General features: G+C 47.5%; 1 protein-coding gene across 1 annotated transcript in view; it reads left to right on the top strand.

Moving 5' to 3' along the window:
- gabbr2 (gamma-aminobutyric acid (GABA) B receptor, 2) overlaps positions 1-14,059 on the top strand; it is a 103,352-nt gene that overhangs the window by 73,308 nt on the left and 15,985 nt on the right. Inside the window, exon 13 of the mRNA XM_029844907.1 lies at positions 604-726. Within this exon, the coding sequence (XP_029700767.1) occupies positions 604-726 (123 nt within the window). The remainder of the gene's footprint in view (positions 1-603; positions 727-14,059) is intronic.

The following is a 14,059-nucleotide window of genomic DNA, read 5'->3' as shown; positions in this document are numbered from 1 at the left end:
CGCCCCCTCTCCTGGAAAACACGTTCCATTTACTTGGCCCTGCCGGCTTTGTTCCGTGCCAGCACCTTCAAAAGGACACCGGATCAAACCTCAGTCCCCCACGTGCGCCTCGTATGGGCGGACGTATCTGCGCCACGTGATACTCTAAACGCAGCCGGGTCCTCGTGCTCTGACCTTTCCTTTGAACTCCACTTCCACACAGTTAAATGCTGCCGTAAATATAGATCACAAACAAGCTGGCGGCTTTCATCCCGCTAAAGTTCATCATATAGTCAGTGGAGTTTCTTGGGTTCTGGCTTGGGTGGGACTATTCCATCACAGAAGATGGTGATGAAGTTGTGAACCTGGCCTTTGGGTTGCAGCCTCCGCGTTTAGCTTGTCTTCTCCTCCCTCAGTGGGGGGGGGTTGGTTGCTGCTTAATGCATTATAACGGTGTCATGATTCCATGCTAAAAATGAAACCAGCAGGACTCTGGAACCTCAGATGGGAGGACAATTGTGTAATTACAGTGGACAGCGAGGAATGTCTGAAAGCGTTCTACACAATTAGCAATTGTGTTCTGTGGTTATTGCAAGTGTCTTTTCTTCTTCCTCCCCCCTCCAGATCATAAAGGACCAAAAGTTGCTGATCATCGTCGGAGGGATGCTCTTAATCGACTTGTGCATCCTCATTTGTTGGCAGATTGTGGATCCGCTGAAAAGGACCGTGGAAGAGTACAGCCTGGAGGTCAGTCTGCAGTTTTATCTCTTGGTCTTCCCCTTTTTCCCCCTCTCTAAATGTGCGCCCGATGGTGTTTATATTAATGCAACTTGATTGGGCTCAGCTGACGGCCACACGAGAGTCTCGCCCGCGCGTTGGGAGTTTAGGCGGACATTTTCTCCGGCTCAGGCTGCAGCGCGAGCATCTTTGTTGCCGCTCGTTGTGTTTTGAGTCAGGAGGAGAGGTGTTGTGGCCACCTGCGCTCATCCCGTGGCTGGATGTCTGCCAGCTTGGACGTTTGTGACACACTGGCGAGGCCTGTTGGAAAGGCGCTTGGCGTCGAGGTGGCGTGTGGGAGGAAGCAAAAGGGGTCTGGGCTGCGATGCCATTGGTTAAACCCAATTTGGCTTGGTCTAAATTGGACAGCGAGTCCAGTCGGTTGTTGTCTTCGAGGATTTACATTTTCTGCCTCTTTATCTGGAGTGGGATCAAACTGGGCAGTCGTATAGGTGCTAGTGTTTACCACAGTCAGCATGTATGTGCGACCTTTTGAACTGCAGCTATGATTCCTCAAATCTCTCCAATTTCAACCTTGCTCTCCTTATTTCCCTTCCCGTATTGCCGTCAATTGTGTGTGTTCAAGCAACATGGCCATTAATGAAAAATCCATTTTAGTTTGCCGTATGTTTCAGCGCAGACAAAGAAATCAATGGAACAGGAGACCTTATGTTTACTTCACTGGGACCGCTGCTAATAACAGACAGACAGGAGCAATTATTCCACTGCAGCGCACATTGAATTATCTGTCTTTGAGGAAGATCCTGGATACTGCTAAGTGGAGTGTTTTGGGGGTTTTTCTTGGTAATGAATTGTCTTTCAAACTCTCCACGGACTTTGTTGTAGACCACAGAGCTCTTAACTGGCTCCCAAGTTCCCAATATCTGCTGTACTGGTTGGATGCTCATTAACCCCTCTGCTTAACAGACAAGGTTATTGGAGGGTCACGGCGGCAAAGCTATAACGATGGAAACTTAGGAGGCGCTGAATGCATTTTTCATGTGGCGTTCCTCCTTTTCGCCAAAGTCCCTCGGGGGGATGGAAGGGTGGCTGACACCGTCCGCTTTTTAAAAAAATTTCCCATGTCTTGATTTAAACGAAACTCGGTGAAGGTTTATCTGAGAACCGCGAGAGTGGCTCCGTTCTTTCAGCCTCGGCTTTTTGATCAACCAATTTAAGTGGGCGGTAAATGTGAGACTAATGTGTACAAGTGTGCGATGTCTGAACGTGGTCTCGTTTACGTTCTGCTTCTGAAGGTGTACATAGCACATTTGTACAACTCCAAACAAAGCGTTATTTCCTTTGTGATCATAGCCACTTATATATTTAAGCCTGCCTAAAGGGTGTAGCAAAGCCGTGCTTAACATATTCATTTGAGAAGGTTGTCAGCATAGTCGGGTCCTCGTGGAGTCTGTAAGCTCCCAGCTGGGGAGTTTTGTGAATACATTAACCATTCAGTGGTGAGGCCCTCGTTCCCCCTGGGCTGCATCTGCGTTCCTGGACTCAGGCATGCCTCCCCAACCTGCCAGGTTTCCAACGACAGCAGCGGTGGACCCTTGGGGACGGCCTGGGGCTTGGGGCTGCTTTGAGCTGAGGGGCCCCTCCAGGCTTCTCAGGTGGGACCAGAAACCAGAAGGTAATCCCCCAAATGGCAGAGAAAGCAGCAGGGGAAGTGGAAAACGCAGTATGTCTCTACTCCCTGACTCGTTTTAATGAGGCGGCTACAGTAAAAAAAAAAAAGGACAAAAACAGAAACACCCGCTATCGATAAAAATTAGCCTAATTGTTGCAGTTGAGTCCTATTAGCTACCTTGTTTTACCCCTATGTGACTCTTTTTTGCCTCCAGGGGAATAACGCTCTTGATTCACAGAGCATCACCTCCCTGCCGTCCCCACGAGGACGCGGTGTAAACGGTCGTGATATCAAACGCGCTGTTGCTCATCTGCCGCATTCGCCGTTTGGACAGCCACAAACACGCGCACGCCTTTTCGTTGCCGTGAAACGGAATCCGCAAGATTGTCGACTGGCCTCAGACCGTCAGTAAACTTGCTGATGGACTTGTGAACGTCAGAATTGGGAATTATGGCGTTCTTGATGATGTCAATATCTCGGCCTGATGCATACTTGATAAATTGTGTGAGTATTTAGAATCGGAACAGCATTAGGACACGACAGGCACACAAGAAGAAGTGTGGACCAGCAGGCATTTTGGGAATCTGTGAAGCAGATAATATTGCTGATAAGTCAGGAAAAAGAGGGAGAATAAAGACTTGAGTTGACTGATCTCTGCATTTTGGCGTTCATGGTGGGCTTTTTGTCGAGAACAGAACTCGTTGACGCGTGGAAAGAACGAAACCAAAAGGAACTCGACGGACACATTAGGCTGAACTGACTGATGAGAGCAACAACTTGTGCACGGAATCACTGAGCCTCAGAGCAGCAAAGCCGGATACTTGCCGCCACTGGGACGACACTGTGAAAAGTTCTTTTTAAAAAAACTGGAGCAACTTGTTTCACAAGCATAATGAAGGAATCCTTTATTAGCGTTATCAAGGAGAATGAGCTGCCGAGAGGTTACAAATAGATCCTTGTAGAATGCTCGTGAACACGAGTACTTTAATACCCTCCATGCTAAAAACAAAGAAGAGTCAGGGATTGTGGGAGTCTTTAAGTCTCTAAAATGGGAGAGGATTGACCCCCTGAGTCGTATTATAATTACAGCGAAGATGATATGCCTCAGTAACCTTGACACGTCCGCTGCTTCTTATACTCAGGGCTGACCTATTATCGGCACTTCCTATACATAAAAATGCAGCTTTATGCTAAATGCCAGAGGGAAAAAAAATAGTTCTAAAGGTGAATTGTCAAAAATTAATTCATTAATCTTGGTGGATTCTTTTTATTGCTCTGACTCTTAAGTGGTAAAACAGGGATTATTCTGCATTTAAGCCCCCCCCCCAAAAAAACAAAAGCAAAACTGGAAAAGCTGACGGAGGCTTTCGGAAACGGTGGGCGATCACATGCATTTGGTGGCTTGTTAGTTATTGAGCACTTGTTAGGTGAGGATGTCTGCACAGCGGAGCGGACCTGCCGGCCACGCTTTCGTTAAGCGGTGCTGTCAGCTTCCAGCATGGACGTATATATTAAAGCAGGCGAGTGTGTGCACGCCTGGATTGTTAATTTCCTGCTGCAGTATGTATAAAGGCGCCTACTGGGGAAAATGACCTTAAAGCTGTGCTCCAACTTCCATATGGTACGTGTTTGTGGCTGGTCATGCATGGATGTACTTTAGCACATATGTCTGTTGTGGTTCTATGGACACATAAACAACCCCCCTCCCCTTGTCCCGGGGCATTGTCTCCTGCATAATGAAGGACAAATCGTGGTGAGGGGGTGATTAGCATTCCAGAGGATCCTGTCACAGCCCCCCGTCCTCTCCCTTCCCTCCTCTCACCGGCTTTTCCTCGGCTTAGAAGCTGCTGCGAGCGTCAGCGGGCGCGCCGCAAAGAGAATATTGCAGTGTGGCATCGCCATGGCAACGGCCACGGTTTTCTGACATCCGTAGCAGAGCGAGCGCCACTGTTGATCCGGGAGACAGAAATAGCAGGTTAGGGGACCCGCATCCAGATGGCAACACACGTAGAGAATATTTAAAACATCCGGGGACGTGCATGCGCAGAGCTGATTACAAATGACTGATGGGTGTGATGCACGTGCAAAGTTCTATGCAGATGTTTTATGTTTTTTTAGGATCCTCTCTTTCACTTGGTCCAGTCCCCCCCCCCCCCACCCAGTGTTTTAACCATCCCTCCACCAGTACCACTAACCCTAACCCAAACCAGTACAATGTTTCTTTTTTATTCATGTGATTTTTTTCTTTTGATTTTCTTAGATTTCTTAGCTTTGACGTTTCTACACTCTAATTTAAATTGCTGGAAAATTTGGGACAACTTGTAATTGCTCTTGCCGGCACCTCACAAGGTTTCATTTGGATTCGTTTCTTACACCCTGTATTATTCGCCAGAACTGAAGCAAAACCAGATCTTTATGTCAGGCTTTTTGCAAACTTTAGCGGGAGGCTGAGAATCTGCTTTGACTCGGAGCTCCTCTCTTTCTGAAAGCAGCTAAAACTCTCCCAGCGAGAGTGATTCCTCTTATATTTCCACCCATATATATTTATTTTGGTTTCTCTTCCCCACAGTGTTGATTCGGTTGCCTCGGATCTCTCAATGTATGTTTTTTTGTATGTTTTTTTACCTCTGGCATCGGCTTGGGGGGGATTTTGCCATCAGCGGCGTGTCACCGGCACCTTTTCTATTTGCAGAACTCCTCTCATTCTATATCGTTCGCTCCCATCTTGCTCTGTCTCTCACACTTCTCCCCTTTTGGCCTACTTGCACTCCAGGGAGCACCCTAGAAAAGCAGAGAAAATTGAAAATACGTTTGTACCAGTGGATGAGACCGAGGCGGCCCCCGAACATTCCCTTATTTTTTCCTGCCGCTTCACGTCCACCACTTGCTTCATTCATTCTCTTTAGCAGCAATTCGTAATTTCTGCTGCTTCTATGAATTTTCATTTCTTCGCCGCTTGTACAGAGGACAAAAGCGTCTTCTACAGCTTCACTCGAAGGCAGCAAAAATGCTAATTGACGGCACCGCTTTACACTATTTCACCCTGCTGCAGCAGCAGGCCATATAGTTTCGATTTTCCTGTGTCATTTGAGATGAAACGATAAGATAAACGTCACTGGTCACAGTTATACACAGTACAATGCACAGGAAAATGTATGCTTGGTACCTGCAGCCGATAACATATAAGCAGTTCTAACTCACTTCTAACTGCGGATGAGGCGCAGGCCTACTGGACAGACTGCAGAAATCGGCAATGGTGAGCTAGCACGTTAGCAGGAAGTGTGCTTCCTTCTCTGGTTTTCGCCACCTTCAGCTGGCTCCTCCTGGTGAAGCTGGTCTGCTTACTGTCAGGAATCGTCTCAGGGTTCCAGTTGCAGCCCACTTAGTCTGTATTCGGACATGAGGGGCTCGACTCGACGAGCTGAACTGAGCTAAAGTGTGTACGTGTACTTTTCAAGTCCAATTTTAGTCGGACTTACAGGAGGAGAGATGTTTCTATCATATTCCAGAGGATTGAGGGAGGTGTGTGATAGGTAGTCTTCCGTATCTGAGATGAACAAAGGGCGAGGACGAGGGATCTTCTCTTGGTTCCCCTTTATGAACATCGCTAAGAGAAGGCAAAGCGTGCTCGTGTTCTCGCCATCCAACTGTGGCTCCCGTGCATTTATTCAGCTCTTCAGTGGCTGAGCCTTGACCTCAGCTCCATATGCTTTTCCTCTCCCACCGGATTTCCCTCCATTCCCGACACTCTTGGTAAGCATTTATCTCCCCTACACTGACTAACCTAAATATATCCATATTCTCAAATATCTCGTCTCCCACAGTCGGGCCTCTTTACCCCGTCAGGCTGTCATGTCACGTTTATCTGTTCCCACATCTGTTACTAATATCACCTTACATTGTTGAGAGATCTAAACAGAGCTTTGTGTATTTCCTGATGAGCGGAATATTTGTGATAAACCAAGAGCAGTGTCCTCTGCAGCATTATGAAAGCAGCACAAGCACGTGCAAAGAGGGTGTTTTGAGGCTTCTGAGATAAACCAAGGGCTCGGATCAATTCCTTTTCAAAGTAAACTGGGTCATTAAGGGATAACCACCACCCACCTAGGCCCGTTTCATCGACCACCTCTGGAGGGAAGAGGAACAGAGAGGAGAGAACAAAAGGGGAAAAGTGCACGGATCGCTCGCATTCTTGCGATATGTGTGGCTGCATGAGCAGCGCATGCATCATCTCTTCTCAGAGGTTTTGTTAGGGCTGCAGCGAGGTATTATGGGTCACATTATGACATCGCAGAAGGTTAGGCCCAGACTTGAAACCACATTTAGCAATATTAGCCCTAATAAACGCCTAAAAATGACTTCATGGCTAGCTCTGTGGTCACTTTTAGACAACCTGTAGGATTCTGTAGGCTTTGGTAAGGTAAATGTACCAGGATTTGACACAAACTTCAGCCGAAGAGAAGCACAGTATGAAACAAGAGTCATCAAAATTCTCGGGAATCATAACGCTGTGATTGACAACGTTATCTGAGAGGCAGACAATTACACCAGTAAACACCCTCAGAGGCAGACGCTGGGACCAGCTAAGAGCTACCGGCATACAGAAAGGTTCAAAAGAATGGATTCTGTTGGGGGTGGGGCAGTTAAGGATCACCTGGTTGAAGCAGGTCCCAGTTTACCCAGGATTTCCTCGCTGCGGCGGAGAGTATTGACCCAGAGTGCGCTGCCGTGTTTTCCGGCAACACGTCCGTATTTGTCTTGGGAGTCTGCGACATGTCAGGGTTGGCTCTCACCATCGGCGAGTCGAGCAGTAAATTACTGGAAGGACGTCTTCGGAGGTGCAGCACTTGTTGACGCTCCAGCTGGTAAATTGGACCTGTGGTTTGTGCGCGGCCGGTCGAGCCGGTCCAGTTGAGATAGGCTGGCCATGTTTACTTCTGTGTTGCATTTCTTCTCGGCGTCTCTGTGTGCCGTCTGTAGCCAAACAAGCGCCAGCACGCTTGGAATTACCCAATCACCTGCACCTTCCATCGGTGTGCGTTCACTTTCACTTTTCCTCCCCCCTACACCTCTTCACATGTTCCCCTTGACTGCAGTTGCTAGGCAACAGTTGATTGAACATGAGGGGTATGCGACTGACCAATTAGAACGCTCTCAAATGTGCAGTTTTACCAAGATATACTCCACTTCTAACTCCAGCTTTTGATACGTTATTCTGGAAAGCTCCTGACTATGAACAAGAATATGTTTTGTGTAATGTGTGTGTTTTCTGTACTTTAATCAATGCAGGTCAGACTCCCCCTGTTTTTCTTTCCCTGCACTTCTCATGTTTCTTTCTGCCATCCGTGGCTTCTACAACCTTTACATCGACTGCCATTCAGTTTTCATTTATTTGTGCATCTGACCCTTGACCTTTCCCAATCTATACCCAACCCTGACCTTCACCCCGACCTCGGTTTGTAACCATAAGGTGAGAAATTCTTGGGGATGCATGTTTTTGCTGTGGAATTCCTACAAAATGAGTGAAATCTACAAGTTGGGACCCCACATGTGGAGAAAGCAAGTGCACGTGCACACACACACACACATGCGTGCACACATACACAGAGCTAAACATTTTTATTTCCCCTTGCTTAGGCTCAGGCTTGATTTGAGACTGACTCTAGTGATGTTGCTAATGGAGGCAGATGTTATTGAGGACGTGACGATCATCATAACGATGATGAAGAGCGTGGTGATGATGGTGATGGCGTGTCCAGCTTTATTCATATAGCGTGTGTTGTAGTTCACATTGTCTGTCAGACAGTTGCTCACATGTTTAACTTTCAATCAATCAAATAGCATTTCAATAACATTACTGAAAATAATCCATGAATTTAGTGTTGCCTTTGCCTCCGAGATCCACTCCATGTTGCTCGAAGCCATCCGGTGGCTCCTGTCCCCCTCCATAGGTGCTGGTGTTGCTTTGTTGCTCTATCATCCAGCTAAAAATGAAAGAGTGAGAAGTAATTCTAAAGATGTTGTCTCGATGAACACCCCCCCCCCCCCCAACACCACCGCGACTCTCACACGCATCATGTTCGAGTCTGTTGAAGGGGCCGCAGGTGGGGACAAGTAGAAAAAGGAAAGCAACTACATCAGCAGCTACTGGTGGGGAGGTTAAAGGTGTGTAGGAATCCTAGAGAGAAGGTTGGAGGAGGGAAAAAAAGGTGTCACGGCAACTTATCATCACACCGCCGAGGGTGACATTGATTAGCACTTGCTGCCGGCGGGGAGCCTATGAGCCAGTCAACAGGAAGGTCAGGTAATTAAACCCAATGTTTGCTGTAACGTGGCGGCCCGTCGCCAGTCTGTTTAAAATAGCTTCAGCTATTATTAATAATACTCTTTAGGTAAAAAAAAAAAAGAATGGTGTAGGGTGGTGTAGGTAAGAGGGTGTAGGGTGGTGTAGGTAAGAAGGTGTAGGGTGGTGTAGGGTGGTGTAGGTAAGAGGGTGTAGGGTGGTGTAGGGTGGTGTAGGTAAGAGGGTGTAGGATGGTGTAGGGTGGTGTAGGTAAGAGGGTGTAGGGTGGTGTAGGTAAGAGGGTGTAGGATGGTGTAGGGTGGTGTAGGTAAGAGGAGGCAAATGCAGGTGTGCCTTTGTTTAAGTGGTATTCTCATGCCAGGCATGCTAAGTGGATAATTACTGTTTGGAGACGATCTCTGTCTGTAGTCTCTAGAGAACTGTACCACGATCCATTTGCAGGTCTGATGGTAAGCGTTTTTCCATTTAAAGGGTCTTCTTTGCCTCTCGGGGGGTGGTCCTTAATGAGGTTAGGAAGTCTTTAGCTTCTAAGTTAACATTACGGCCATGTCCAAGGGAAAAGAAAGTAGAAGCACATGACCCGGGTCCTTCCTGCTTCACTGAACTTTGCATAATAACTAATGGAGAAGGTGCCTGCTGGTGGCGTGTAAAAGGGCCGGCTCAGCAGCCTCGGCTGACAACTGTCAATGGCGTCACACCTGTCTGGTGCAAACTGTGTGGAGAAATCTGAGCGGCGAGATGTGTGACGGGATGCAGAATAGTTGCAGGAGCCAAAGAGAGCATGCGAATGGTGGTGGGGGGGGGTTGCTGACTGCAGTGTGGGCCTCTGTGTTGATTTGACTTTCACCTTCCTGTGTCAATGCCTCAAATAGTGTACGTATGTATGTTTACAGGGGGGTTGTTATCTTCACAGGCATGCCAGGCCCTGCCTCTCCACCAACACCTTCAGCCATCTGTCTGGATATTAACCCGACTGCCTGACTCTTGCCGCACGCCTCGGTCCGCCGCTTGTTCCGTTTTGCCGTCTGCCCGCCAAGCGAGATCTTGACGGACGGGTCCGTCGTCTCTGCACGACCATGTCGCCGCCGAGCGTTCTGACGGAGCGTCACAGAGTTTAACATTCTGCACGCGGAGAGCAGAACATCTCTACTGTAACGTGATATCTCACTGTAAAACCAACCGAGACCCACACTGTATAATTACTGGGGGGGGTTACGGGGGTATGATGCTAGCACAGTCTGAAAGAGCAGTCTGGGAGGCATGTCAAATATGTCATTTGTCATCAAAGCTGCCGTTTTTTGTGCATAGGGATGCCCTAAAAATACATTGTGTTAATATAAAAATACATTTAGGCATAGCATTCCTCTACAGGACATGCCGTTATTGATTTGTGCTCAGATTAAATGTGCTGCTGTGTCCTCAGAATGAGATTCACGTAGGCTCCTGATTGGATTGGCCGATCGATTGGGTGGCAGAGAAATGGAGAGATGAGAGAGGAGAGAGAGAGAGGAGAGAGAGATGTATTCACTGTTCTTCATTACACCTATAAAGGGAAAGGAAGTGGCGGCGAGGGACTAGTAGTTTTTCGTTACAGGCCTGAGCTAACCCCGGAGTGCTTTGCGCTTTTATGCTAAAGGTGTCAAACGTGCTCGTAAATTCAGCAGAAAATTTGTGTGACCGACGTTGAAATGTTGAGCAGGAAGCTTTATATGATGACGTCCGCCAGGGAGGTCATGTGACAGTTCATCGTTTTGTGAGCAGAACAACTCCAAAAGTTCCCGACGGATTTTACTGAAATTTTTGGGAAGTGTTGCGAATGAGCAGCTGAATACACTTTGGTGATCTCCTGAAGATCATAAGCCAAGACGCTGATCATAGATCAACCCACTATGTAACGTACGTAACGTACATACAGTATATATACTATATGTACAGTAAATATACTGTATATATACTGTATGGACGGGTGTAGGTCACAATATGTGGGCAAATGACCTGCTTGGTAGAGGTCGGTGCTCTTTTTCCAGTTTCAGCTGCAGCAGGCCACAGATTATATAAATAGAGCAAAAACAGGGAATGTGCACCGATATCAGAGAGAGGACGAGACGGCACATCAGAGAGAGCATCTCTGAGCTGGCTGGGTGTAATTAACAAGGCCTGGCTCTTAATTAATCTGCCTCAGTCCAAGTGGAAATTCTATTCTTACTTTTTGGACCAAATTAATTCAAGGACACACACTCAAACAGCGAGGTCCTTCCATGGGTGTGTGTGAGTCTGTGCGTGTGTGTGTGTATATGCGTGTGTGTGTGGGGGGGTGTGGGTGTGTGCTCCTCCATGCTCCTCTCCTTTTTGAACATCTTCTCAGTTGTATTTTCCTTCCTCCGTTTCCGTTTGATTCATCTTTATTCCAATATAACCCAGTGGCTTCCCATCATCCACCTTGGATATCAGGGAATGTTACGCCCCTGCAGTGCCCTCCGTTGGTGACTCAGTGTCTGGGGAGAATACCGCCAGCTCTCGCCCTGAGAGGCGCTCGGAAGCGGCAGATCCCGATGCAGTAGCCAGCGAATAATCATCGCTCTCACTGACATGAAGGAGTTTTTCAGCCCCTGCCTGTATTTCTTTTTTTAAACTATCCTTCCTGGACACGCCGACCCGTGGAACTGGAATTAATCAAGACTGTGAACGCTGACTTGTCAGAAATACAGTTGTTCTACTCGGAAAACTCGGGTTGCCCGGTGTCCTCTGTGGTTTCGGAAGGGCAATTCTATTGCTTAAAAAAGTCAAAATAAAAAATGTTGGTGCCTTCTAGGTTGTGATTTAATTACATTTGGGGGAAGGTGGTGCTGTGAATTTCAAGCCAGACCCTCAGTAGCCTACAGATTCCCGTCTTTGCTTCTCTTTTCTATGTCTGGTGCATTTTATGTGCGGCACCAGAGAGCAGGAGCATTGTTTGAGCCACTAGCTTGTAAACAGTGCTAAAAATAATAAAATCCTGATTGCAGGCTCACATTTTCTGCTATTTAAAACCCACAAATTCGCATCATGACCATCATTAACCAGCATTTCCTCACACAAACACATATTTCACAAGCCAAGTCTTCACTTTTAACTGGTTGAGGTGAGAGCTCCAAGTAATTACAGCAGCCTGATCAGATGCCGAGTGCCCATTTTGCCGATTTTTAATGGTCTTTACAATTATTTTTTTTTTACGGTTGCGAGAAACACAAAGTACAAAGCAAAGTCTGTCTTAAATGCTGTTTTTTTTTTTCTGGAATCAGGGAAAAACAGGAGAACATGGCATGGCAACATACCTGTGTATTACCACCTTATGTAAACAGTAGCTACAGGTTCTACTAATTGATCATATAGAACTTGTTGATCGGGTTAATTAACCACTCAGATGGATGTCAACGGATCGATACCACAGATTTCATCATCTTGGATCGCCTGGCTCTGCCCTCAGCGCCCTCAGCCGTGCCTCACTTCCACGGCTCAGGGGGGAGCCTCTGCCACTACGATTGGCGGAGGTCCGTTGCCCACGAGCAATGAGCCGCCATCCTCGGGGAGGCGGGCGAGCGACAGCTGCAGTAATTGACTGTTAAGCTCATGATTTTCCAGCCAGCTGCTAAAGTAGCAGGCGACCAATCGGCACGCACCGGGCCGGTGTTCAGATGCTCAAACCGGCACACTGGGCCTCATCGACATCCTTGCGTTTGCGCACTTTGTTTACTGCTGTGTGGCGACGGAATTAGGATGATGGTGCTGTCTCTCCTCCGGCACTGGTAGTCAACCCTAGGTGTTGTGTTTGTCAGAGCAAGGCATTAGCTAGGTGCAGAGATGCCCTCAGGATTGTGTGTGTGTGTGTGTGTGTGTGTGCGTGTGTGTGTGTGTGTGTGTGTGTGTGTGCTGAAGCTGCGAGGTGTTGGCAGGGATCTGATATCAGGCCAGTGGCGCTGAACTCATTGTGTCAGCTCTCACAGGGTAACATTGCTGCTCCTATACCGCTGTTCGTTGCCCTCATAGTGGCGCACTGGCCGCTTTTTAAAAAATGTCATTTTATTTTTTTTTGCCGTTCAACCCCGACACGTGCGCGCGGACATGTGGAGCACATTAGCGGTTGGAGTGTTTGGGTTTTTTTTCATACCTATGCGTCTGCTTCCTCCCGTCCTCGTGGAGCTCCTGCGGAGAGCTGCTGCGTTTCTGCATCATTAGGCCTCTCCCAAAGGTGGACCGGGAGGCTGAGCTCTGCAGGCAGCGGACTGGGAACTGTGGGGGGCGGGGGGTGAAATGCAGGGACGGGTTGAAATATGAGGCTAACGGAGAAGATAAATGAGAGGGGAAATATTTGGGGAGACAGACAGATGGTGACGAGGGCGCTAAATAAGAAAAGGAGATGAAGCATGATGGGAAAATAAAGCAGAGGGTGAGAGAGGAAAAGGTGAAAACACTAGGAAATGTAAACAGTTCCTCCGTTGTATCAGGATCAGTACTCCTGCTGACTCCCTGAGGACTTCACCGACGCTCTCTGCCTTGCGTTCCGATTTCGGCAGCTTGGCCCATTCACACGTGTCCTCCTCTGGATTCTGATGCTTGAAGAGGACTTGTTAGACCAGCTGCTTTAAGGTTGGACCCCTCTGCTACACTGTAGTCATACTGGTCCCATGTTAGCCTTCACACACTTAAGCCAGAAAAAGAAACTTTTAAAGAAACTCAAAACTAGATTCTGTAACTACAATCATGACCTCTGTGCCTAGTCATGGAAACGCTGCTTTAATCGGGACACATTAAGGTGTAAAATTAAATGCAATATGCAACAAATGTTGCTCAATGTTCTCTTTACCACAGACAAACAAAACTATATGGCCATTACTGATAACATTACAGTTCTGTGTGGCTTCCATGTGAATAAAAGCGCCAATTAAGGAACCACAACACAGGACTCATGGCAACTTAGGGCCTCAAAGGACGCAATTACTGCTCGCTGTTTGCGGGGACGGAGCCAGAGGTAGACGGATTCCTCAAAAGACGGCTGCACGTCCTGTCTATTAGCACGGATTTTCTTATACCGTCGTTAGCAACACGGGTGATCAAATATCACGATGGCAGCGTGATAAGAGAAAAGAATGGCTTCTTCTCGGGGAAATACCTTGCGGGACTCTGCGGAGCCAATTTCCTTCCTGCTTCATGAAGGATAAAGGGGTGGATCTTTGCAGGGATGAATTAGGTCGTTTATAATCTGCATTCTTATTGTGTTGAGCCACTGTTGCATTTGATGCTATTAGGTACTGGAGCAGGAAGTACATGCCAGCAAATTAATTTTTGCCTGTGAACACACTGCACCCGCTGGTGGTGCATTTAAATGC

Source organism: Takifugu rubripes, chromosome 12 (assembly GCF_901000725.2).
Source record: "Takifugu rubripes chromosome 12, fTakRub1.2, whole genome shotgun sequence".
Classification (NCBI taxonomy): Eukaryota; Metazoa; Chordata; class Actinopteri; order Tetraodontiformes; family Tetraodontidae; genus Takifugu; species Takifugu rubripes.
The sequence above is the reverse complement of the archived record's forward strand: the minus strand, read 5'-3'. Positions and strand labels throughout refer to the sequence as shown.